The sequence below is a fragment of the Lonchura striata genome, chromosome 9, assembly GCF_050655825.1.
Source record: "Lonchura striata isolate lonStrDom1 chromosome 9, ASM5065582v1, whole genome shotgun sequence".
Lineage (NCBI taxonomy): Eukaryota > Metazoa > Chordata > Aves > Passeriformes > Estrildidae > Lonchura > Lonchura striata.
Window position 1 is genome coordinate 2,227,389 of NC_140711.1, and position 24,062 is coordinate 2,251,450.

General features: G+C 54.7%; 1 protein-coding gene and 1 long non-coding RNA gene across 2 annotated transcripts in view; both read left to right on the forward strand.

Annotated features, from left to right (window-relative positions):
• Positions 1 to 1,512: 1,512 nt before the first annotated feature.
• Positions 1,513 to 24,062, forward strand: part of LOC146766565 (uncharacterized) — a 33,058-nt gene continuing 10,508 nt past the window's right edge. Inside the window, exons 1-2 of the long non-coding RNA XR_014957267.1 lie at positions 1,513 to 13,587; positions 23,910 to 24,042. This is a non-coding gene — a long non-coding RNA (uncharacterized LOC146766565). The remainder of the gene's footprint in view (positions 13,588 to 23,909; positions 24,043 to 24,062) is intronic.
• FOXL2 (forkhead box L2) lies at positions 16,576 to 19,267 on the forward strand. Its single transcript, XM_021555819.4, has one exon. The coding sequence runs from the start codon at positions 17,081 to 17,083 to the stop codon at positions 18,002 to 18,004; it is 924 nt and encodes a 307-aa protein (XP_021411494.1). The 5' UTR covers positions 16,576 to 17,080; the 3' UTR covers positions 18,005 to 19,267.

Below are 24,062 nucleotides of genomic sequence, written 5' to 3' on the forward strand. Positions count from 1 at the left end.
TGCTAGCCACAAGGAGTTCTCTCTGATAAAGATTTCTGCTGTTTGCAGGCAGGCCTGGATTTACAGCCACGAGATAAAGTGATTACACTCACAAGAAACCCCTGCTCATGAAGGAGCCCTCAGGGGAGCATTGGTGCCCAATTCTGCTCCGGTTTCTCGCCCTGGGTTGCTGCTTTACCCACCAGAGTGGCCCTGTCCCTGCAGCTGCACTCCGAGGGAGGGCACAAGGCTCTGCTCACAGAGGTGTCCCCACCTCCATCCCCAACATCCTTCCCACACACCTCAGCAGGCTCTTGGCCCCTCTTTTCTCACCCAGCAGATGAATTCAGGCCGCTTACAATAAAATGTTGATAAAGTTTTGTTCAGGTTAAAAATGGTGTTCTGTTAAACATACTTCATTTTCTTCAGAGTCTTTGACTAAATTTTTAGGATTTTCTTTTTGCAAAAATAATGTGAAAGATACAAAAAAATTTCATCTTTTTTACCCCCAAACGAAAAAAAGGGGAAAAAAACCAAAAAACACCCTAAGAAATAGCCAAATCCAATCAGATGTACTTTAGCTTTGAACAAGGAAAGGCAATTTGTGATAGGTTTTTCCAGAAATGGACAATTTGGAGGGAGGATAGCTTCTTGGTTAGGGGAAAAAATAAAAAAAAAAAATTAAAAAAAAAGTATGGGAATTATTAGGAGAGAAGAAACAGTGAGAGAATAAGCAGGAAAAGGGACTTTGGAGGAGTGTGGGCAGCATAGCAAGGGTGGCACACAGGCACTCTGGGAGACCCAAGGGTACTTTATGTGGCTCATGAGTTGTGCTCTTCCACTGCCCAAGTTCCCTAACAAACTTTTCCCAGCAAAAGGGATAATTTTCATCCTGTCCAAACCATTCACAAAATTCTGATCAAGAATGATGCAAAAAGAAGAGTGAATGAAACGGTGCAGGACTTCCCAAGGGGCCAAGCACAGATGGAAGAGCAAGCCTGAATAGACTGGTGATAAAAGATTTGTCAGGAGAAACTCATGAGAAAGATGCCAAAGGTTGGAAAATGAGAAGGCTATTAAGAGCTTTGGAAATCAGAATTTCACAAAACTTTTGCAGGAGAAACCTGTGTGTCTGCTAGCCTATGTTTTTTTGCTATTTTTCTCCAGAGAATTAGGAAAAAATGTGGAACTGAAAAAATATGGGAGCTGAATTGTGTTTAGGTGGACTTTGGGAATTTTATAACATAATGAGAAGGATTCTTGGACAACCTTTGAGAAACCTGGAATTGCCACTGGCAGCAGGGGTGCCCCAGGCTCCGGGGGTGTTGGGCTGGGGTCTCCTGAGCCTTCCCAGCCCCTGCTGTGCCGAGATCAAAGCTGAACCCCCCAGGCACTGCTGACCCAGCGCAGGCAGAGGGTCCCGTGGGTGCCCCGTGGCTCAGCACTGCCCCCAGCCAGGGCTGCCCCGCTGAGCTCTGAGCTCCCAGGGCACACGGGGCTCAGGGGGCTGCTGCCAGAGCCTGCCCTTGCACAGGGGGATGGGGCACAGAGCACACCCCTGGTGTGGGGACACATTGTGGGCAAGGAAAAGCAGCCAGGAGCTTTGCCCTGGAAGCTCTGGATCCAGCAGGGAGAACTGCCTCAGCCTTGGCTCGTGGAGCCTCTGGGGACTGGAAGCTTTTTCCGTGCAGTTTGAAAACCCATGTTGTGTAAAGTTGTTTAATACTCACCATTCAACTGATTTTAAAATGGATAATAATCGCTGAGTTTTAAATACACAGAGCTTGTTGGAGCTACAGCTTTTCTTTTTTAATACTAACATTAAATATTTATTCTGGATAAGGATAATCTAGTAATATGGGGAAACACCTGTGATTGAACTGCTGTGATAAGGATCTCTACTATATACTTCTCCTGCCAATATTTTCACAAACCCCACTATATTCAGGGGAAAATAAACTTAATTCGTTTTCCACTCCTGTTGACTCACAAATTTAAATGTGTTTGATGCATGAATCTTTGTGATAGGTTTTAAAGTCCAGCTCAAAACCTGGGCTAATTTGTTTAAGGAGCTCTGTTTGACACAAGCCCTTTTTTTCCCTCCAGCACCAATTGGGTGATGATGATTGGGTCATTTGTGGAGACACCAGAGCAGGAGAAGGCAGCTGGAGACAAACACAAAGTTTATCCAGCTGGAAAACACAGCCAGTTAAAGATGAATTTCTGTGTGTCAAGTTCCTCCTTCACATATTTAACTGTGTGGTAACTACAGCTCCTCTAATGATAGGTGCAGGCTCCAGGACCAACAATTTCTCTTGTCATTATTTGTTCCAGGGCTGGGATGTCTGTGCATAGCTCTGTTCTCAAATGAGGAATAGGTAGAGGAAACCTAATATGTAGATGAAATCTAATAATAGCATGAAGGTTCTTTTTTTTCAACTCCCTGAATTGTGCTGTAAATGCAGGGGAATGCAGTGGCAGCAGGGTATCACTCATGGGCCAGCTGCCTTTTTCTGTGTCTGTTCCCAGAGAATGTAAATCTAGATTACCTCCTCTTTTAGCCATTGAAAAGTAATAAACAATGAAGTTAGGAACCCACAGAAAAAATGTGCATCTTTTTGAGGAGGTTTTTTTCCCAGTGCAAGTCAGGTGCTAAACCCTATTTTTCATCAGGTCATGGCCCGGGGTACCAGAGGAAAGCTGTCCCACAGCACCCAGGCAGCAGTGACAGCAGATGAAGGACATTGCCTCTTCACTCTGTAGGGGAAAGTAGAAAATGAGCTCAACACCTACACTCTTGTTTTCTCTAGGTGGTTTTCTCTAGACATGGATAACAGCTTCCCAAAAAGGAATATAAAGTTAAAATCACATCTTGAGGGTGCTCCTGTGAGGGTGAGGTGTTACAAACCACCAAAACTTGAAGCCAGCTGACAAGCAGTGAACACGAATTAACACAAATCATTTCCTTTGAAGCAACAGAAAGAAGAAGCCACGAGAGATGTATTTTTATAGAAAATAAGAATTTCAACCACAACACTTTGGTAACTGCTGAAGGACCCATACCAAGACTGTTTTCCTGTGAAACTGGCTGCAGACAGCCAGGAGGGAAATGTCCATGTCATGGCCCCTGTGGAGAGAGCACTAGGGCTGACCTGCCCTGCTCTCCTTGCCCCCAGAGCTGCCTGGCCAGGGCTCACCTTACTCTTACTGCATCCTCATTATTTTTATTATTACTTTTTTCCTTCGGTGACATAACTCGTTTTACTTAAACTACTGGAAAGCCTGGAATACCTGCAAACAGTTTCAAGTGTTAAACTGGGGGCCAAATACCTGCAGAGAACATTGATGTAAGAAGTTTACTGCTGCTGTACTGACATTTGCTTCAAAAAGCAGAACATTCTCAGAGATTGCCCATAGAACCCTCATGAAATTATCCTAGAACACTTGCTGAGATTAAACATTTTCTTTGTTTACTTTTGAAATGACAAATTTACTTATCCAAATTATTTTCTTCTGTGTTGCTGTAGAACCCATTTACATAGGAAGGCTTAAAGAAACCTCAACAAATTAAGTGAAGATGTGAATTTAAAGCAAATTACTTTAGCAGGACTAAAATCCTGTGTAGAAATTCCTTTCAGAATTTGAGTACTCTAAACAGCTTTTAACTTAGTTAACCCAAAAGCTTTTGTTTGTGAATAAGTTGGAGGCTGAGGCAAATTAATTAATCTACTTTAAACACTAATTCAGTATCATTTCCTGAGTGTGTGTCTGTAGCCAGTTCTGAGGAATACGTGCTGCAGAAATGGAACCAGTGAGGATTTTACTCTCCTCCAAAGGACTTTGGTTCCTATCTAGGTCTGGTAACTATTCCTCAAAATCTAAAGTTTTTGCAGTGACTGTGTTGTTGGAGCCCTGGGCTTGTTGCCAACCTCTTCCATAGTCTCAGTATCCTCTTCATCAAATTTTCATTACACATTTCCCTAAGAAAATTCCTTAGGGATGTTGTTTGTGTCAGCCTTCCCATCTAGTTCAGAGCCTTTTTTAATCTACAGCAGTGGAATTTAGAGGAATACTGTAAGCTTTGGAGTAAATCTTAAAGGGAAAATACTGTTGGCAGCATGGAAAGCATTAGATGCTGATTCAGTATAATCTATGCTGACCTTACTAACACATAGAATATATCCTATTTTTGGGATATATTTTGGGATTGGAAATGCTGCAAACTGTGTGTTGTGGTGTAGCAGCCTTGTGTGCACAGTTCTATGGAGTTGGGCACAGTTCCTTGTCCAGTGACCACTCACAGCCTTTGAAATTCTAATTTATCCTTTGCCAGTATAGAATGTAATAGCATCACTGTTTTAAAAAAAAAAAAATCTTCTTGAATTTATATCAAGTATTTAATGGCAAAATCACGGTTTTTTTATTCCACTTAGCCACTTGGCAGTGGAAAGGCCCTACTGTGTTCTTTCTTTGAAGTCTGAAAAAAAATCTGGCCTAGGTTGGTTAGTTGGGGAAAAGAGATTTGTCTTGTGTAACAATTATTCTCCTAATGTCATGAGACAGTCGGGGTGCATTGTGTTTTCCTGACATAAACATTTGTGTTTTCCTGACATAAACATTTAGCTCATCTGCTGTTTTTATACCAATTGCTACTCACATCAGCCCTGTAGAATCTGAAAAATGCCTTCTAGTAGGGGATTGTCTTCTCATTGGCCCTGCTGATTTTCCAAAAGATTTTGCTTTGTGCAATGCATTATAATTACATGACAGGAGAACAGTGGAGAATATGCCATAGCATTTCCCATAGATTTCCTATCTGAGATAAGAAAGATAAACACTCTGCTTTACTTCTCCAGGAACAAAGCCAGCCTTGGGCAGTTTCCTGGATGGGAGCTGCAGGAGCTGTGTGCCTGCAGGAGCTGCGTGCTTGTGTCCCTTCCCCAGCTCTGTCCCTTCCCCAGCTCTGTCCCTGCCTCAGCTCTGTCCCTTCCCAGCTCTGTCCCTTCTCCAGCTCTGTCCCTTCCCGAGCCCTGTCCCTTCCCAGCCCTGTCCCTTCCCAGCCCTGTCCCTGCCTCAGCTCTGTCCCTTCTCCAGCTCTGTCCCTTCCCGAGCCCTGTCCCTTCCCAGCCCTGTCCCTTCCCAGCCCTGTCCCTTCCCAGCCCTGTCCCTTCCCAGCCCTGTCCCTGCCCGATCTCTGTCCCTTCCCAGCCCTGTCCCTTCCCAGCCCTGTCCCTTCCCCAGCCCTGTCCCTTCCCCAGCTCTGTCCCTTCCCAGCCCTGTCCCTTCCCAGCCCTGTCCCTTCCCAGCCCTGTCCCTCCAGGATCTCTGTCCCTGCCCCATCTCTGTCCCTTCCCAGCCCTGTCCCTTCCCAGCCCTGTCCCCCGGAGCCCCGGCTCTCCGCGGCGCGCAGCGCTCCGTGTCCGGCTGCCCGCACGAAGTGCCGAAGCCCCGGCTGAGGTGTGTGCTGGGCTTCCTGACAATGTCCGTGTGCCCAAGGCTCCCTCCACCCTCCCGCGCTCTCTCTGCGGGCCAGAGCAGCTGCTGATGATTTTCCGAGCGCTCTCCTTTCTGGGGAAACAGGGGCGGCCTTTAATTGGATCTCTCTTTTGTTCCTGGATCGCTGCGACTCCAGCGAAGGGGGGAGGACAGAGGTCTGCTTTAGGGTATGCGTGGCTTGACTCTCAATGACCCACCTCCCGTTCAGCCGTGACACCCCGGCCAGGGAAATATTTCGCTTGGGGATGACTTTCCTAAAGCAGGGACAGAATCTCTGGTTGCAGGAGCAGCGAGCGGCAGAGAAGCTTTCAGTTTGTTCCACTCTCTGCTGCACTTCCACAGGATGAATTGTTCAAAAGGGGAAAGACTACCCAGGCATCACTTTCCCAAACCAGCTGGGAAGCTTGTGCTGTGGTTCCCAGGTAACTGGGTGGGTGAGAGATTCAAGAGCTTTAGACGGGTTGGTCAGGAGAGGCTGGAAAATTGCATAATGCTGCCAGTGTTAGTGGCTATCGAGATGTGTCAGGAGTGACCTCCTCCACAGCTTCAGAGCTTTGCAGTGCCCATTTTTGCTTCCCATTTAACTTTCTCATTTGTAACCTCTTTTTTTATTCTCAGACCAAGTTTTGTAATGCACTGACATCTGCTGTGTGTTTGACTAATGCAGCCACTCAAGAACTGAAACAGGCCTTGCAGCCTGGGCAGAATGGGGCTGCAGGAACCAGATTTGAGAGAAAGGGGAAGGAGGGTGGGAGAACCTGGTAGCTCATTATTCAAGGAGGCAAGAGGGAAGAAGCCACCCTGCCCTTAAGAATCTTCTGTTATAATTGTTTTATGGAAGAAATGCACAAAGTAAACTGATTTCAGTCATACAAACAGCAGTTCTATCCATGGACTACCGTTATCACCATTTAGAAAAAACTACATAAGCTCCATTTTTCCTTTCTTTTTTACCTAATCAGGGCTGTGGTGATGTGGTGGACCATATTATGGTCCTGATAAAGGGCTTTTGTGCCAATTTTCAGACACACTGAGACTGAGAGGAAGTGGTGTAGCTGAATGACGTGCACCGTGAGAACCCTATCATTTACAGTTCCAAATTCTGTAAGACAGGAGCAGCCTCCACCCCTCCAGAAAATAATTGTAGGTACCACAGCAGGAGCTGCTGCACAACAGCATCACTTTTAAAACACTAAATCAGCCTCTGAGAAGACTCTCAGTTTGACAGCACCAAAACTTGCTGCTGATTGAAACTTTTCCTGAAGCAGTTTCAGTGGAGGTTGGTTTCTGGCAGGGATGTGAAGCAGCAGAGGTGTTCCCTGGTGGTGTGGGACAAGCAAGACCTCCTCTTCCTCTGCCTCTGCCTCACTCAAACCCAGCTCCCAGCCCCAGCTCCTGCCCTGGGTACATTTCAGCTGGACATTTCAGACACTCAGTGCAGTACTAACCAGAAATTTTTTATCAAGGCCCTTTTAAACAAGAAACTGACCTGTGCCCAAATGAACAGTTAGACAGTTTTGATTTTTGCCAAAAATTGACAGTACTTCTAATGAAAAACTGAAGCCAGGCTTCAGCAGAAGCAGAAAATAATAATTTATAAAAACCACACTTTTTTGCTTTCTTCAAAAAAAAGTTGTTTTCTGGTTTCAGGAAAATCTAACAGCCTCTCTGAAAAGGAGGGAGCCTCCTAACAAATTGTTTTCATTTACATCAGCTTAATGAATCAATGAGTTATGGAGTTATCTCCCACATTAGTCCCTCTATATAGGTATTTTTAAGGTAAGAAGTCTCTGAGGCAGGCAAGACTCTATGCATAGACACTTGAGCAAGAAAGGAGAGATTGCTTTTTTTTTTTTCCATTTTCTATCTCAGAAGTGGCTGTAAAATCTTGGTTTGTAAATGTACATTTTACTAGAAAAACAAGACTTTAAATATGTCATAAACTGTAGTTTCTCTTTTTCTTCATTCCCAGCAAATGTGCAAAATAGCTGCAAGGCCATGACAGTGCTGGATTAACACCTCACCAACAGCAAGAACTGAAACAGAAAAGTACCTTCTCATTATGAGGGGTTTTAAACAGTAGGGGAAATCCTGCTCCATCCCTATCAAGAGGGAAATTCCTTTTCAGCTTCAAAAGAACCAAAGTGTAGCTCTGCATTATTCTGAAAGCCTGTTCAAAAGCCCTCACATTTCGATCCCTTTGCAGTCATCCCACAAAGAGAAGGGACACAGCTCCTCACAGCCTTGTCTGGGGGTTGCAGGACCTGCTCCTGGGGTGCTGCTCAGGAACATTTCTCCAGGCCTTGTAGCATTGAATCACTGCTGCCTCTCTCTTTCTTTTTAGAGTTTTTTTTTGTGTTTATTTGTTTCAATGGCACAATGTCTCCCTTGAAAATCTCTGCTGAAGTGCCCTTCATTCATTGTTTTTAATGCTTCTTATTGTCAAGCCCCACCACATTCTCAAAGTGAGCTGTCTGACATCAGCAATCACAGTCAGGATTTTGAACAGGAGTTCCCAGCTGCGTGTGAAGATCCTGTGTATTACCTAACTCTGAGAAACCACATGCATAAAAATGTGATATGAAATGACCGATGGAGGATCCAATAGCAAGTAAACCTTTGTTTTATGCCTTCCAGCATTGATGCTGTTTGTAAAACACTTGAATTGCTAAAAGGTGTGACATGCTGCTTAAACACTGTATAATACTCCAGTCATAGCATCGTCTACATGAAGGGTTGCAACTGTTAATTAACTTGTCAGGTGAAGCTGAGCCCAGCTCTCCTCACGGAAGTATAAGCCAGGCATTTGACCCCTGGTACACACTGCACATCCTCAGAGCTCTCTCTGGAAGGATGCAGGGACACACAAAGCACTAAAAGCTGACACATCACACAAGGCAAAAGCCTTCTGAAAATGAAACAGCCAAAGCCCTTCATTTCCTCTGCCATTGATTTAAGTCAGCTAAAATCGGAGCTTTAAAATATCCAACTGTTGCACCCTGCCCATTAAAAATAAACCACGGGAGAACATAAATTTTAACTTTTTGAACTATTATTCCAAATACCTGCTGGAGACTTTAACGTGCATTCAGTGCAATACCTGCTTCCACATTCAGTGGGCAGCGCCAGAGTTCAGCCCCACATGAAGCCATCAAACAGAACTGGCTCAATGCAATATTCAGCCATGTAGCACATGTTTTTCTGTGGAAATAATGATCTTTCATGTTTTGTATGAAACACCTATGGCGCCAGGCAGATGAAGACTGATACAGCGCTTAACTTCCCCTGACAGCTATTCTCATAATGGGTCTCTCTTATTTGTTGCAAAGGATAGCTACAAATTGGATGAAAAAAGGAAAACAAATTGAAATTCAATTATATGTAAGTAAACAAACTGTAATAAAATGAGCAGGCTGAACTTTCATCTACATTTCAACTGGATTTGAACCAAGCCCCTTCTGAGAGTCTAAGAAAGTTTGGTTAGTTATTTTTTTGTTTGGTCTGCTCTGCATTTCCTTGCTCTCAATTGTGACCAAGAGGAGAAATGCTGGAAAACTGCAAGCAACTCTAATCTGCTGTTTCTGACCAGCTCAAAAGCAGGACAAGCTGGAAATGTCATGCAAATTCCAGGTTTGGTACATTCCCAGTTCAGGTTTGCATACTCAGAAGGTCAGAACAAGATGGAGAAAAACTAAAAGACCTCGAGGTGATTGTACAGACAAAAATCAACTAGAATTTAGGTGGCCAAGCTTAAACTGAAATATTCAGCTTCTTCAAAGTTTCTGTTCTTGCCATGAAGGGAAATTTAGTCTTTTGGGTTCGCATTGTGCTTCCAAGCCTACTGGTTGGCTGGGACAATGCAGGGACCTAAGAGGTGTCTGGGGATCAGACCCACCCTCCCACTGGCACTGCTACCTCCAGGGAGTGTGTGCTTTCACTTTCAAGTTTTGGAGGGGAACTGTATGTGATCTGAAGTTGACTTTGGCTATGGCTTAGCTCTTTTCCTCCAGAAAGAAGATAATTACTTCAATCACATCACTTTTAACCTGGTTCTCTAGAGATGGCATGTGGTTTGATCCAACTAGACAGATTTGTTGTCTGATCAAACCTAGTTATTTATCTTGCAATCTTATAATCTTTGTAGAAGTACAGTAGTTACATTTAAAAGGAAACTAACTTCTAATTGTTTTAAAGTGCAGCATGTACTGGGAGAGGCACAGCTAGGGTTAGGAGGGAATAGTTGAGTGCACCACTCTGACTGAGGAGCTTGGGGAAAAAGAACGGCCATGTGCTCCTCCTGAACCCTTCAGGTTTTCAAGAGGAGGAAGGTGCTCTTTGCAGGGTGTGGCAGCCCTCCCTCACATAGCTCTGCCCTCTGGATGTGGCAGGACATTCCCTGGGTGCTGCAGCCAGGGCTTCTGCTCAGCCAGCAGATGGGGAGAAGCTTGTGTGTACAGCGAGTTATTCACAAATTGTTTAAGTAGGTAATATATACACACATTCCAGATGTGGACACACTATTTAAAACAAAAGCACCCTGTTCCTGGCTGATACAGCCCCTTCTGCAAGTTCTGGAAGACCCTGGGACATGACTACTTAGCTTTAACCAAGTTCAGCTGCTTCTGCATTGCTCAGGAATGGAAGAGGAGCACGACTTACGTGGCCATAATGTAGATAGCAAAGTCAGAGTACACACGTGGATTTTACAGCACATGGCTGTGTCTGGCTGGCTTTCTCCCAGGGCAGCACTTCCTCTGCGAGAGCCTGCAGAGAGTGGACAGAAAGCCCTGACCATGCCTCGCACTAATTCTTCAGGAGCTGCTAAAGACAAAACTTGAATTCTCACAGACGCGCTGCCCAAATTCAGTGGTTGGAGTGAGTCAGCACGAGCTGCTGGCTCAAACTGCAATCTGCAGAGCTGCAGCCATGTGCCAGCATGTCCCCAACTGGGCAGCTCTGCTGTGGGACTGGGAGCCTCCGACACGAGACTGAGCAGGAGCATCCCAAAAACTCCCACAGCAAAGTGCTCCCAGTACTGACACAGCAACAGCTCAGTGCCAGAGCTGACTTCAGCCCCAAGCCTGAGGTGCAGGCTCTCCAGACTGGAACAGCCTTGCCAGCACCACTGTCTGTAAAAAAGCCTTTGTCAGCAATGCTGTGTCAGGTGAGGAATCCCCTTCTCCCCATCACCACCAATCCAGTTACATTGTTAGATTGTGTTGGTGCATATTTGTCTCCTAAGCTTAGGCATTTCAGCTTCTACCCTGAATGAGCTTTTCAAACAGTGTTGCTTCAATGCAGTAACAGACCCCTTATGAAAACAGACTTGGGTGATTATATAAATTCAGAGAAATTATATAAATTCACCGTGGCTACAGTTTGGGACCCACATTCTCAGACAAGTAATAGGAAACAAATTTTCATTGATGTCTGTAGCTGGGTTGGAAGAATTTCTCTTGAAGTATCTTTTTTATAAAAAACCTTAAATTTGTATAATTTTCCTTGCTTCAATATTTAACTAAGCAAGTTTTTATTACCTAAAAATTATCTGTTAAGCCATGTATCTCTGCAGCAACAATGGGAGATGCCTGCTTTGGCTCGAATTTTGTTGTACAAAGCTATTAATTTGCAGCTTCGGGGTGATCTGGAATGGACTTGAATGGTTTGGGGTTTTTATTCCTCTTTTTATTTCCCCCTCTTCATGCTTTGTAGAAAAATAAGCATCAATTTTGAAGTGCTAGAAAGAGCAGCTTACTTTTGAGTCTGTCAGACTGATACAAACAATCTTTGCTTCGAGCTTCCTAAAAAGACATAATTTCTACCCTGTCTAAAAAGCAGAGGCTGCCTTGTTTGTTTTTATTTGCAGCATTCGGCAGCGTTGCTGTAGGCCACGAGCTGCAGGATGGCAGCAACACAGGATTATCCTGCAGAGCCCTAACTGGTGAATCCATAACAGCCAACCTGAACTCTGCTGCGGGCTGCCATTTAATACCACAAGAAACTGTTTGCATTTCATCATGTAACCGGTTGTGTGAATTCAAGAACCTTCCTTGGATCAGGCTGTGTTTTCAGATGAAAGAAAGGAACTACCAAATGCTGGGGTGAAATACAGAGTTTATTTTCCTCTTGGCCTGCTCTCTAAGCATAAACAAATATACCATAGTGAAGACTCGGGCTCAGGCTACAGAAGAAAAGCTGAGGAGAGATGGGAAGCAGGAATAGATAAGGGGAAAGGGCTGGGGCTGTCTTTTCTCGTGAGGTAGATTTCTTTGATATCGAGGCTACAGGAACAGGCTCAAAATTAAATGGGATCATGAAAATATCTTCAGAGTATCAGCTGAAGGGGGAAATATACCCTCCAGATCCTAAAACCTTTCGCTCCCATTGGATTTGGTAGAGAATTGAGCCCATTTGTGACTCTTCCCCTCGGGCTCTGTTAGACGGACTTTTATTCAATGTGATTTCAGTCCAGATCATAATAAAGTTACTCTGTTCCTCATGAAGCTCACATTATGGATGTACAGCCATCATGGTCTAAGAATTGCTTCGTTTTTCCTGTAAAAACAGAAATCCTTGTACATCTGGGAGCTTGTAAAAACAAGCCTGAAGCTACCAAAATTTTTAGCTGTACAGTGTAAATGAGAAACTAAATTCTCCACTGCAAAACATATAGGCTCAAGGTTTTGACAATGAGACTCATTCATGCAGAAGAAGACACTTTCCAGGTGAATATTTCCTTCTTTTGGCGTCACACGCTGATTAATGCAATTACAAAGCGTTTATGAAATGTTCGGAACTGCGCTGCTGGGAATCCTGAACAGAGGGGAAAGTGGGATTGTGTGTGTTTGTAGTGTCCCTAGATGAGCGAGGTGATTTGCAGGCCAAGTGAGAGGCGAGGTTTTGAAAATGCAAGCTTTTCCAAGACAGTGACAGGCACGCAGTTTCGTCTCACATAATGGTTGTGTTGAGGTTGCAAAGGTTTTATTCTTAGCAGTCAACAAAAGCACCTCCAGGTTCGAGCCCTGCCTGTGGGTGTCGTTTAGAAAGGGAGCAGAACGGGCTCCGGAAAGGAAGCGGGGCGGCTGCGGCCCGGCCCGAGCTGCCTGCGGGCACTGCAGCAGCCGCGTCCCGGGGCTCCTCCGCTCCCTCCGCCCGAGGGGACGCGGAGCTCCCGCGCTCCGGTACCGCAGGAAAACGCCTCCGTCCCAGCCTTTTAATAGATTCAATCGGCTGAATTTTCACTGGGGCCAGAATATTTTATTTCCCGCAGTACATTTCGTTAATTCTCATGAGAGCCGTGGTGTGAGACAGACCCGCGCACGCCGCGTTTAACACCGACCCTACTTTTTCTGGGTTTGTTATGTGGAAAAATACTCCACGATCAGTAGTACCTGGAAAAACAATATTTTAAATATCTCTTTTTTAAAAAATAATAATAATAAAAAGGAATAAACTAGGAATAATTGAAACGGCAGCATGGTGACTGCCTTGTCCCGGCCGCTTTGGGGGTGTGCCGAGGGAAGGAGAACTGCTGGGGGGACGAAGCGGGGACCGAGTGCTCCCGGCCCTCCCCGGCTCCCGGAGCCCCGCGCTGCCGCGGATCCCGTTCCTCGGGGAAACGGGACTCGGAACAAGGCGCGCCCGGGGCCGCTTTTACATCCGTGTCCGTGTCGCTGCTACGTGAACAGAATGAGTGCGGATAATGTCGGTACGGCCCCAGTTTGCTGCGGGCTCGAGAGACACCAGCACCCGAAAGGTGCGTCCTGACGAGGCACCAGCTGCGAGTCGGTCCCGGGGAGCCGGGGCGCGCCGGGGAAGCAGAACGGACTAAGAGCCGCTGGACCGACAACGGGGCTGTGTCGCCTGTCCCCGTCCGGCTATCGGTGCGGGAGGCGAGAGCCCTGCCCCGGTGCCTGCAGGCGGGCTGCGCTGGCCGAACGGGAGCGGGGCTCTCCGAGCCAGGGGCGGACCGGCGCTCCCCGCCGGAGAAACGTTTTCTCGCCAAGAGAAAAGAAAAATTACCAAAAACCTCAACAATCTTTAGTAGAGGAAGGCTGCTGCATTTTTAAACAAAACAACGCCAGACCTTCCAGGCTCTGCTGCCTGCAGAGGGTGAGTAGAAAACAAAACCAAACCACTTGGGCTACTCGAGTCTTAGCAAGAGCCTCAGCTGAAGGCACGGCTTTCGTGGGCATTCTCGTCCGCAGTGTCGGGGCCAGATGTGGGGGTGGCACCGTGCCTCCTGTCCCCGCGGCAGACCCCGCCGCTCGCCGTGCCCCGCTCCGCTCGGCGCTCCCACCGCGAACGGGCTCAGCGCGGCGCAGCGGGAATACCGCGCCGGGGCCGCGCCGGGAGCTCCCGTGCTCTGTTCGGGAAGGGGAACCCGGTCCGGCTCGGTAGCGGCGAAGCCCCAGTTTGCATCACCTCTCGGGTCCCCTCTTTCAGCGGGGTTGCGCGGCCGCGATCAAGTCCCTCTCTGCCCGCTTCCATCCCGGCTTCCCTGCACCGGGGCTGGGCCGTGGCCGGGGCTGTTCTGCCCTCGTGTGCAGAAAGCGAGAGCCCGTTCCTCGCCGCAGCAGGCCGGGACAAGGGCACGGCGCCGTGAGCCCCCTCCATTGCTAATTCCCCGCCTGTTTCCCCTACCCCGGCGAGCGGCTGGAGGACCGGCCCGGGAGCGGCTCCGCCGGCTCCTTCTGCTCCCGCCTTGTCCCGGTTTGTCCGGCCGCTGCCCGGCCGAGGGAGCGGCGGCGGGAGGGGCGCGGGCTCAGCCGGGGGCACCGGCGGATCGGGCTGCTCCCGGGGCCGTGCTGGGATCCCGGTCCTTCTCCCGAAAGGACTCTCCGCGCTCCTCTGCTCGCTGCCCGTCCCCGTTACTTGCATTCCCCTCGCTGCGGTGTTTGTGTGGCTGCCGAGAAGCCCTCAGCTCTCCGCTTAACCGCAGCTACGGCGTGCAGCTGCCAGGGGCGTGTTCCTGCCTTTGCAGGTAGTTGTTTCATGTCCCAAAAAGGGCTTAATTAGGAGAGGGGAGAGGGGAGAGGGGAGAGCCCGACAGCCCCTGCCTGCCCTTGTGTCAAACGTTCAAGTAGCCGCACACGGGGCTGCGCGCTCACCTTTGCTGCTCGGCCCGACCGCCGCTCCCAGCGCTGGGCTGAGCTTCTGCCCTGGTGTTCATCCGAAATCCCCCTTGGTGGGGCTGTCAAAAAAACCCAAACAAGACCCTCGGATGTCAAATGTCCTTTGCGAGCGAGCGAGCCCTGCCAAGGAGCTCCGCGCCCGGCTTAGGAGTGAGAAGGGAGGAATGTGCCATTTGGCGGAGGTGATGACACACGCGGCAGCGCTGCTACACCTGCACCGGCCCTCGCCGCGGAAATGCCTGCGAGGGGGAGCGCCGGGAGCGGCATGGGTGGCCGGCAGAAAGAAGCTCGCCCCGGCCCTGGGGAGCCCAGCAGCCCCGGCCCCGACGGGGGGGGGCACAGCTGGCTCCGGCTGCTGCGTCGCCCTGAGCGGAGCGAGCCGCCGGGGAGCCGCCGGGGGCTGCCCGGGGAGGGGAACCCTGGAGAGGGTCTCTCCTGTGGGCCTCATCCCTTCGCCGTTTCGTTTGTGCGCGTTACGAGGGTGCCCGGGGCTGGCGTGCGCTGCTCCGCGGCGGGGTGCGGAAATAGACGGGCCTCCTTTCTGCGATCGAAGTCGTGCAGCCCGGTTTTGGGGCACACGTTCCTCCGCCGACGGGAGGTAAGGGACTGGTTATACGGCTCTAGGCGAAGATGCAGAAACGTGTTCTAACTGAGATAAATAGAAATATATAATTTTATATATATATACACATATATATATAATTTTATATATATGTATGTATGTATATATATATATATATAAATCTAATAGTTCCTCGAAGAGCTAATTTATTTATTAGTTAAAATACGTTTCTACATCTTCGACTGCCTTTACCCGCAATTAGCTTGTCCCGGGAGCAGGGACCCATGGCCGGGCAGAGGAATTAGAAATCTGCTCATGGGCCACCGAAGCCCTGGGCGCCCCGAGGGGAGAGGCCGGCTGCCCGGGCATACACGTCTGGAAGATGCCAGCCCCCCGGGCTCACTCTTGGTCAGGAAAATTGATGTCGCAGTTAAAATCATCGGGACAGGGCACATCGTGAAAGGCGGTTCACGTGCAGGAAAGGCAGGAGCGAGTCTGAGGGCCATGAGCTGCCGACGGGCAGAGCTGCGGGCGCCGAGGTGAGCGTGCGGCTGCTCCCAGGGCCGCTTCGGGCAGCCCGAGGTGTGTTGAGCACGGGCGGTGAGTTCGGGTCCTGCGGAGCCGTGCCGGCAGCAGCGAGCTGCTGCAGCGCCCCGGGGCCCAGCGAGGCGCGGCCGGCGAGCGCAGGTGGTCCCGGCCCTGCGGAGCTCGGCCCGGCTCCTGCGGCTGCCGGCGGGTGCCTTGGCTGGTGGAAAGGCTCGGGGAACAAACGGAGCCGGTCTGCCCCGCTCCCGGACAGGGACTGGAGAGCCCGTTAGAAACCAGTGTGGAGTGTCCCGCTGCTGTACCGGGGCTGAGCCCCGGGACGTTGGTTTGTTAAAGCCAGCTGACACTGCCTGTCTGCTGCTCGGGGAGGCTGAAGGCAGGAAAGGGGAAGGAGAAGGGAATGTCGGTGCCACATACGCTACTCCTGGAACCGTGTGAAATAAGCCGAAGCCCTCCAGGGGAAGGAGCAGGAAAGCTGCCCAGTGTCATCCCCCGTCTCGCCACCCTGCCCCGGCCCTCGAGGCGCCTGTCAGCCCCGCAGCCGCGTTGGGGGTCTGCGTGTACTCTGAGGGGAGGGAGAAGGGGCGACCCGACACCTTTTGCTTTCTGCCTCCTGCAAATAAGAGCTGCAAGAATCGACTTGCAGGGAGCGGCAACAGCCTCCTTGTGCTCCTCGGGCGCGATCGGTTGGCGGGGCCCGCGGCCAAGACATATAAACGCGACCGCGTGTGCGGCTGGAAGCGTGACAAGCCGCCGTGGCAGGGCGAGCGCTGCGGGCACACCCCCTCGCACCCACAGGCTGCAGCGCGGCCCCGCGCCCGGCGGGAGGGGAGCGCGGCGCCGCGGGCCCCGGCGGGCTCCGGAGGGGGCGGCGGAGGCTCGCCCAGCGCCCCCCGGGGCCGCCCCCCGCCTCCCCCCGCCCCCGGCGGCTCGGCCGAGCCGGGGCGGTTCCGCGCAGTTCCGCGGGGCCACGTCGGGCCGCGTGTGCGCGGGGCTGAGCGCGGCGCCGTGACTGCAGGGTGAACTCGGCCGTGCCCAGCGGCTCGGCGGCGATAGGGGAGCGGGCTCCTGACGAAAGCGGAACTCGGCCGGGCCCATACAAATCAGAAAAGAGCCCGGCCGCCGCAGCAGAGGGGAGCGGAGCCCGCGGGGGCAGGGACGCCGCCGCCGCCGCGCTGCACGGACCAGCGGCGCCGCGAGAGGCGCCTCCCGATCTCCGTCCGGGTCCCGGCTTCGACTTCGGCTTCAGCTTCGGCCCCGTCCCGGCGAGCGCGGAGCGGGACGGCCGGCAGCGGCGGCTCCGTGCAGCGGGCAGCGCTCCGCACCGCGCGGCGCCGGGCGCCCCGGGCGGGCGCGGGGCACCATGATGAGCAACTACCCGGACGGCGAGGAGGACACGGTGGCGCTGCTGGCCCATGACACCGGCGGCAGCAAGGAGCCGGACCGGGGCAAGGAGGAGCTGAGCGCGGACAAGGGCCCCGAGAAGCCGGACCCCTCGCAGAAGCCCCCCTATTCCTACGTGGCCCTGATCGCCATGGCCATTCGGGAGAGTGCGGAGAAGAGGCTTACGCTGTCCGGGATCTACCAGTACATCATCAGCAAGTTCCCTTTCTACGAGAAGAACAAGAAAGGCTGGCAGAACAGCATCCGCCACAATCTCAGCCTCAACGAGTGCTTCATCAAGGTGCCCCGGGAGGGCGGTGGCGAGCGCAAGGGCAACTACTGGACCCTGGACCCCGCCTGCGAGGACATGTTCGAGAAGGGTAACTACCGCAGAAGACGAAGGATGAAACGGCCTTTCCGGCCGCCTCCGACCCACTTCCAGCCGGGCAAGACCCTCTTCAGCCCCGACAGCTACGGCTACCTGTCCCCGCCCAAGTACTTGCAGTCCACCTTCATGAACAACTCGTGGCCGCTGGCGCAGCCCCCCGCGCCCATGCCCTACACGTCCTGCCAGATGTCTGGTGGGAACGTCAGCCCCGTCAATGTGAAAGGACTCTCGGGCCCGGCGTCCTACAGCCCCTACTCGCGGGTGCAGAGCATGGCGCTGCCCAGCATGGTGAACTCCTACAACGGCATGGGCCACCACCACCACCACCACCCGCACGCCCACCACCCCCAGCAGCTCAGCCCGGCCAGCCCCGCGCCGCCCGCGGCCCCGGCGGCAAACGGAGCCGGCCTCCAGTTTGCCTGCGCCCGCCAGCCCGCCGAGCTGTCCATGATGCACTGTTCTTACTGGGAGCACGATAGCAAACACAGCGCCCTGCACTCCCGCATAGACATCTAGGGAGGCTCCGGCCCGCCGCCGTCACAGAAATGCACCGGCCCCGCTGCCCCTCTCCTACCCCGCCGCGTTCCCCTGCGCTCCGTGTCTCTCCTCCTCGTCTCTAGCCACGGACTTCCCTCTCTCTGTGCCCAAACTCTCGCGGTGGGGAAATAGCAGCTTTGCCCCGCGCGTAGTGTCAGTGTAGGAGCCGTCCCTCCACGAGAAGAAGGCAGTGTAAGTGTGGGGGTTCCCCGCGGGGCTGCGCCGGGCAGCGGCGGCCGGGCCGCCTCTCTCTGGGCGAGCGGGGATTCACCGGGAGTTTCTCTGCTCGTGTGTGTGTTTGTGAGTTGGGTTTGGTGGGGTTTTTCGGTTTGGGTTTGTTTGGGTTTTGTTTCTCTTTTTTTTTCTTCTTCTTTTTTTTTTTTTTTTTTTGTTTGTTTTTGTTTTTGTTTTGGTGGGGGAGGGAGGGGGGAGCATCTAATTAAGAATTGGTTGTTCAGCCGTAATCTTTTCGGGCTCACCCATGAGGAGAGTAAAGTGGAGTTTGTAAATAGCGGAGGCATTTTCACGCGTGCGGTGCGGGGCTGGCGGGGCCTAGACACTACCGTGTGCCCGCGGTGCTCGTCCTCGTCCTTCTCTTCATCCCCTGTCTTCTTCCTCGCTCTGCAAAGCACTGCGCTTCTTCCGAGCTGTGGCTTTTCGTTCAAATAGTAATTAACGTGGGGACTGCTGTAACAGCAGATGTGTGATATTGCTGGTTAATAGAAACCAACAAACAAAACCCACCAGGGTCACTTGTGAAACGTTTCGGCAGCGGTAAATATATTTTTTAAAGGAGACAATGTCCTCTGAGGTCTTAAAAGTAATTTTATACAGGTCTAAAAAAATATTTTGATGTTATAAAAAAAAAAAAAGAGACGCTTTCCTGTAAATTGGGATATTTTTCCATGTGTATATTATTATTAATAATGAAAGTTTAAACTATCTTCAGTTTTTTGCCCTCTACCTGGCCCAAAATTGATTTCCCGGTAGGTTCTGCTTTTGAATGCTTACTCTTTTTCTTAAAAGTTTTTGATCCTTCAATTTTACATAGATTAATGTGAAAAAAAAATAGCGATTTTAAAACAGGGGCCAGTTCATAACGATTTTGTAAATGTTTGTGTAAACCGATAGATGCTGTGGCATAGTACCATTTTGGGACCAACTTTTCTAGAATGAACTAGCACTTTCATTGTACTTTCTAGCATTGTAAAGTCTCCAATAAAATGCCTTTCCTTCTTTCCATATCGTTTTATTTCACTCCGCTCCTCCGCGCTCGGGATCGGGACGCGGCAGCGGGAGCGCGGCGGGCGCCGTGCCGGGGCCGCTCCGGGCGGCGGGCAGCGCTCCCGGCCCGCGGCCGCCCCGCTCCCCGCTGCGGCGCACGGGGCTCGGCTGCGGGGCCCGTGCTGGGCGCTCCATCATCTCCGCCAGGCCCCGGGGCTGCCTCGGCGGCGGCCGACAAGGTGCGGGGCCGCCGCGTTGGTCCCGCGGTGTGCGGGGCGGGCGGGCCGGGAGCGCCTCCGCTGCGGGCCGCGGGCAGCTCCGGCACCTCGCCCGTGTGCCCGGCCGGAGCGCCGGCGGCAGAGGCCCGAGACTGTGCCAGGGCCGTGCCGGACCTTGGCTTCGCTTTCATTTCTTCCTCCCGTGCTCGGAGCCGTGGTCCTGGAGGGAAAAGAACGGTCCCGTGCGGCCCCAAGCCCGGCCACGCTGCAGCGGGGCCCGAGCGCCATGCGGGAGCCGCAGGCAGGGCTCTCTTTCCTCGCCGGGCCTCGCTTCTAACTCTGCCCGTCCCCGCGGGCAGCGGCCCTTGCCGGGGCCCGGGGGCCAGCGGGGACGGCAGGCGGGCGGCCCCCGCCCGGCGCGGGCCTGGCTCGCACAGCTCCGACTCCGGCCCGGGCCGGGCCTGCGCTGCCGCCGCGGCAGCGGGGATGCGGCGTTCGCTCCCGGACCGCTGCCCGGCCAGCGCTGCCGGGGGCGAAACCCGGTAACGGGGCTGAGCGCTCCGCTCCGCAGCCGGGGGCCCGGCACTTCCTTGCCCGGCTGCCTGACGCTCTCCCTTTCTGCCAGGGCCGGCTGGCCTGCACGGCAGGCAGCGGCAGCCTGCAGCCCGGTCACAGATGCTGTGCGAGACGCGGGGCCTGGCCGCCTCTCTGCCGCTCGGTGGGCACGGCCAGGGCACGGGGGCTCTGCGGAACCCGCCGGCCCATCCCGGACCCTGCGGTACCCCCCGGCCCCGTGCCCCAGGCGGGGAGGATGCTGCGAGCGTTGATGCGGCCGAGGGGCTCCGCTCCGGGCGGACAGAGAGGCACAGGGGTGCAGACAGCGGGGTCGCTGCCCGGCCGTGCCGCCGCCGCTCCGCGCTGGGCACGGGAGCCGCGGGCCGAGCGGCTGCCCCGGTACAGGGGGCAGGGACAGAGCCTGGCCTCCGCACGAACACCGACTCAACAGGAGGCCGAAGGCCGAAGCGGGGATGCCAGCGCACACGGGACGCGGCCAGGTCTCATACCAGCGGTGGTTCTGCGGCAGCGGCTCCTCTACGTCTGACCTGCCCGGGCCCTCGCGTGGGAGCGGGAGGCGGAGGAGAGAGAGAGGCAGCACCGCTCACACGCACCGAGGATCGCAGCTTTGCACCGCAGGGCTCAGGGCCTTGGCTGCTTGATTCTTACTAGATAGATGCTGCCAATACCGCTGCTTTCCCCCGGGGTATGTTGAGGCCGAAAGGGAAGCCCCCGCCAGCGGAGGTGGGCACGGGACGAAGGGAGGGTGGGAGCACCTCCCCGGACCCCCGCACAGCCCAGCGGCGCCTCCTGGGCTCCTTCCTGGGCTGTGCCGCCGTTCGGCCTGAAGCAAAGGCTGCAGCACTGCTGGCACTCTCCCGGGAACGGCTGGGGCTTGCCAGCTCAGAGTGAAGCGATACCTCACCGTGCCAAGTGCAGGGGGAGAGGCGGCAGCCGGGACCGGGCAGGGTCGTGCGGCCCCTGGGCTATTCCAATTCCTGAGTGGTCTCCACCCAGGTCCCGCTGTGCTTGACCAGCGGCCGCTTGAGCCCATAGAGAGAAGCAGGGAGCCGCGCGGCTGGGAGAGAAGCGGGCCGGCAGGGCCGTGCGGCCACTCTTCTGCCAGGCCAGCGGCCTGTGCGTCTGCCGGGCTCCCCGTGCCCGGCCGGGGCTCTGCTTCCTCCGGCCCGAGCTCCCCGCGCCCGGCCGGGGCTCTGCTTCCTCCGGCCCGAGCTCCCCGCGCCCGGCCGGGGCTCTGCTTCCTCCGGCCCGAGCTCCCCGCGCCCGGCCGGGGCTCTGCTTCCTCCGGCCCGAGCTCCCCGTGCCCGGCCGGGGCTCTGCTTCCTCCGGCCCGAGCTCCCCGCGCCGCTCCCGGGCGGCCGTGGCCGTCGCGCCTGTAGGATGTTTTCACGATCGTTTTGTGTATTTTACAGAGACTGCACTGAATGTAAACTCGCGGGGAAATCGCAGGGAGGGCCTGGCCGCCGTCGCTGGCTGCGCTCGCCGGGCACTGTCGGGCGGCAGCCCGAGGCAGGGCTGGTCCTGCCGGCATCACCCCGGCCTCTGCAACCCCCACGGCCGGGGGTCCCGTTCCGTGCCGCCGGCCTGGGGAGGGGCTGGCCATCATCTCCCCGTGCTGGTGCTTGTCTCGGCAGCGGGTACGGCCCCTGGGGGGCTGCCACGAACCGCGCTGCGCTTCATCGAGAACCCGGGCACGCAGGGACCGAGTGCCCCGTGGGGGCTCTGCCTCCCCGCGGGCCCGCTGGGCAGCCCGGGTGATGCGCAGCACCGGGCCGCACCCGGGCGGTGGCACTTGGGACGGCAGGGGCTGAGGCGGAGCAGGATCTGTACAGACCGCTCTGCAGCCAGCTCCGTGGGCACGAACACCACCGCAGGACCAAGGGGTGCCCGCGGTGGCTCAGCGTTCCCTGGCCCCGCGCCGTCACCTCCTCCGGGGCTCCCACCTGTCCCGGGCCGCGCCGCCGCCCAGCCCCATCGGCCCCCCACAAAATCAAGCGGCCGAGCGCCGCAGGCTTGGCAAGCGCAGGCTTTGCGCGTTGTGTAAGGTCTTTCCCCGTTATATAAATGACGGCTGGAGGAATGCGCACGGAGCGGGACGCGCTCGCCGGGACAGCACCTTGGCGCGGAGCCTTCTCCGGTACCGGGGCCGCCGCCCGCCGCGGGGCTGCTCGGGGGCCAGAGCCAGGGAAGGGGGGCTCAGGGCCGCCGAGCCGCCGCCGCTGCCCTTTCAGAGCGGCCCCGGGTTTATGCAACGCTGGCGAGAGATGAAAGCAGAAGAGTGAGGAGTGTTTTCTCCCCGCTCGGAGCGGGCGTGGAAGCAGCCTGCCTCTGCCGGGGAAGGACCGGGTTCGGTCCCCCAGGCTGAGCGGACTCCCAGCGCCCGCTGCTGCTCCAGCCCCCGGGGCAGTGCCAGCTCCCGGGGATGTTTGCCACCGCCGCTTTCTCGTCCTCTCCGGTCCTTTGCGCAGGCCGCAAAGGTCCTTTGAAGCCCTGGCCGGGCTCGGAGGGTGGCAGAGCCCTCGGCTCCGGGAGCGCTCCCCGGCGGCACGGCACGGCACGGCACGGCACGGCACGGCACGGCACGGCACGGCACGGCACGGCACGGCACGGCACGGCTGCCCTCTGCCTGCGGGCCGGCGGGAGCGCGGGGACAGCTGCCCGGCAGCGGGGTGCTGAATGAGGGACCCCGCGGGCTCTGTCCCGGCTGCCCTCGTCGTGCCGGGGCCGGGCAGGGCCGGTGGCGGTGGCTGCGGGCAGGGCAGAGCCAGGCTCCGTGAGGAGACACACATACAGCTCTTACCTTGCGCCCCCCCTCCCGCCCCGGCCAGAGCGGCTGTTTAATACCGCCTGATTCCTGGTATTCTTGTCAGTGTTTTAAGTGGTGAAAAAGTCATTTCCAGTCCCATGGTCTGCGTTTCACCCTGAACTCATTGAAAAGAGAGTGTGGGGTCAGGACTGTTTATTATACAACCAATTAAAACAGGAAAATATGCAAAGGCTTCATTCAGCGAGATCCGGCTATTGTTAAGCCGAAAACGATATTTTTGCTTCAAAAATAAAAAAGTACATTTGTTACTTAAAAAATCTCCACTCTGCGTGTGTGACAGTGGGGAGCGGGGCGAGCTCCGGCAGCCCCGGCTCGGGCCCGGCCCGGCCTGTGCGGCCGGAGGGCGGCTCGAAGGGGCGGGCGGGCACCGGGGACCCCCGTCCCCCCGCCCTGCGGGCTCCGCTCCTGCCCGCTCGCAGAAGGGGCCGGCCAGCCTCAAACACGGGGGACCAACGCCGTGCAGGCGGGCACGGGCCGCTGGCGTGGTGCTTCGGTCAACACAAGACGGCGAAAATATTGCGAGGGCTAAAAAGCTCAACGCTGTAGCGGGCTCGGGCAGGGCCGGATAGCCAGGCTGGAGAGCCCCGAGGAGCGCTGCAGAGCCCAGGGTTGAGCCCCGGCGCGGCGCCGGCAGCCCTGGGCACACCGCGGTGGCCCCGGCAGAGGGGACTCAGGCGGGGCTCCCGGCTCTGCCGCTGCCGTGCGGCTTCTCCCGTGCGAAATCCACCAGAAGCCCATTGCTGGCTCTGCGGAGCATCGCCGCCTTGGCAGGCTCTGCTCTGGGGCACTGTGACATCTGCCCCGCAGCACAGGACAGGGGGAGGGCAGGGGGCTCCTCCCGGCGCGGCTCGGCGCCCGCTCCGCCGCCCGGGGCCGCGGCTCCGCCGCCCGGCCCAGGTAGCCCTCGGGGATGTGCTCAGCAGCGGGCCTGGGAAGCGTTCACCAAAACAATCGCTCGCGCTGGCCTAATCCAATGAGTTTATTTTAGTCCTCGAGCTGTATTGAAAACATTCGCTCTGCTTCTTGTGGTTGTTTACAGTATGTCGGTCTCAACATCACAGCCGCCCTTCTGGAAAAGTCTTACAGGATTCAGGCAGAGGGAAACCAACACAGAAGTGACTCGGCAAGCATGATGGCAAATGATTAATCAAATCAGAGACAGGAAGGCGGAGGTAATCAATGAGTTTTCACT